This window comes from Corvus brachyrhynchos, unplaced genomic scaffold (genome assembly GCF_000691975.1).
Source record: "Corvus brachyrhynchos isolate BGI_N302 unplaced genomic scaffold, ASM69197v1 scaffold99, whole genome shotgun sequence".
Lineage (NCBI taxonomy): Eukaryota > Metazoa > Chordata > Aves > Passeriformes > Corvidae > Corvus > Corvus brachyrhynchos.
Window position 1 is genome coordinate 2,971,558 of NW_008239778.1, and position 1,786 is coordinate 2,973,343.

Sequence of the window (1,786 nt, forward strand, 5' to 3'; positions counted from 1 at the left end):
TCAGCAGAGAGGAAAATACAAAATGCCTCTCCTTCTAAGCCACAGTCCAGGTAAATAAGAGCAGTGTTTGTTAACAGCTTTCTGGCAGGTCGATCAGCATCTCACAAACTGGCAGAAGTTTATACTCCATATCAAAGACATTGAAGAGGATTTCAGGAAAGGCTACTGCTATTTTCTTACAGGAGAAGGCACAGAAGTACTTGAGAGCAAACAGATAGCTGAATGCAAGTAGGGAGGCAACAGGCAATGAGAGACAGATAACACATATCAAACACCAGAGGGTCTAGTGAAACCCATCACACAGCCCATCCCACCCATCCAAAGCAGCCCCTCCCAGAAACCATACAGACTTTTTTTATTTATGAAGTGGACCTGGGTGAAGTATTTCAGAAAACCAAATTACTTCCTTATCCGCTCCACTGCTCCACACTCTGACCCTTATCACCCCAAGGCTGTACAAGTCACTGCTTTCTTGTTCCTCCTCACTTTTGATCTTTACCCTGCCACCACCCCAAAATTCTACAGCTACTGCTTCTTTACACTCAAGCATTGATCCAACAATTCTTACCCATGCCTGCTTGTAAACCTCTGGAATTAGCGGTACAGAACCCAGAAATTAGAAATGCCAACTTGGCTCTTGTCTTACTAAGCTGTTCAGCCAATTTGCAGGTAGTAATTGCAATAAATCTGATTCAGGATTTTTGTAGAAGAGGCAACACTTCCTTATGAGAAAAAGCACTTGGCTTCTGAGCAAATAACCACAATTTGACAAGCTCCCTTCCTTAATAGGCCTTCACTTTTCAGCTGACTCAACCGTAGCTCTTAACTAGAGAAGTGAGGCTGCAGGTTGGTACCTTGTTTGCAGGGACAAAATGAGCCCCTCTTCCAAGACATCCCAAGGAACCGAGGAGGGTGACAACAACTCCAGCTTGCTATTCCTGTTCACACAGGATCATTCACTGGTCATGTGCTTTCTTCAGCCAAAAGATCAGAGAATTACTTAAGCTGGGGAAGAATCTCTGAGAAGTATAGATTGTATGAAACAGGGCTTGTATTAACTGCTGGTTAATTCTGCAGAGGAGGACCCTGAGCCAGAGCCTCACATCCTTGAGGGTCTGACTGGGGAAAGTTTCACTGCCTGAAGCCAACCTGGACATCTAAAGCCCTCCAGAACCGGGTCACCAAGGCTTAAAAGCAAGCATAAGAGGCTGGTCAGCTAAATATGAAGCAGTGGTATTTCAGCACACAAGAAGTCAGGCATTGCTCTAGGGATTGATCAATCCAGCTTGACTGCAGCATCCTCTGAGGTGATGCATGCCAGTCCATCAGCATCTGTTCCATCTTAAGTCAATATTCTACAAGTGTTCCTAAAATTTCACCACTGTCCAAGAGCTGGACTTCAAGAGTTGAAGGCTGTGCTTTCGCAACTCTAACTTTATTTCCTTTGTAACTTTGAGCATTTAGCTCCGTTTGCCGACTCCGTTTTCTCCGAGAACAAAAAAGAGGAAGCTTGTCCTGCAGAAATGAGTAGAACTGTAAAAATCCAAGCGTCCCTTCAAATCGCATTAGGTTAAACGGTGTCACGTACAGTCTTCAAGCAACACAGCAGCACTCCAGGAACTCTGCAGATCTCACCTGAGCCTGACAAAAGGACTCGGCACAAGTGACCGGGAGGCTGCAGCACAGGCTCCCCGCGGCGACTCGGGCAGGGCAGGCCGGGATGAGCCCCGGGACGGCGCCGGGATGAGCCCCACGGGACGGGCGGGACCCCCCTGCGGCCCCGCCT

At 47.3% G+C, this 1,786-nt stretch overlaps 1 protein-coding gene across 1 annotated transcript in view; it reads right to left on the reverse strand.

The window, feature by feature from the left end:
* Nucleotides 1–942, reverse strand: part of ANKFY1 (ankyrin repeat and FYVE domain containing 1) — a 31,255-nt gene extending 30,313 nt beyond the window's left edge. Inside the window, exon 1 of the mRNA XM_017743008.1 lies at nucleotides 855–942. Within this exon, the coding sequence (XP_017598497.1) occupies nucleotides 855–894 (40 nt within the window). The 5' untranslated portion in view covers nucleotides 895–942. The remainder of the gene's footprint in view (nucleotides 1–854) is intronic.
* Nucleotides 943–1,786: the final 844 nt, after the last annotated feature.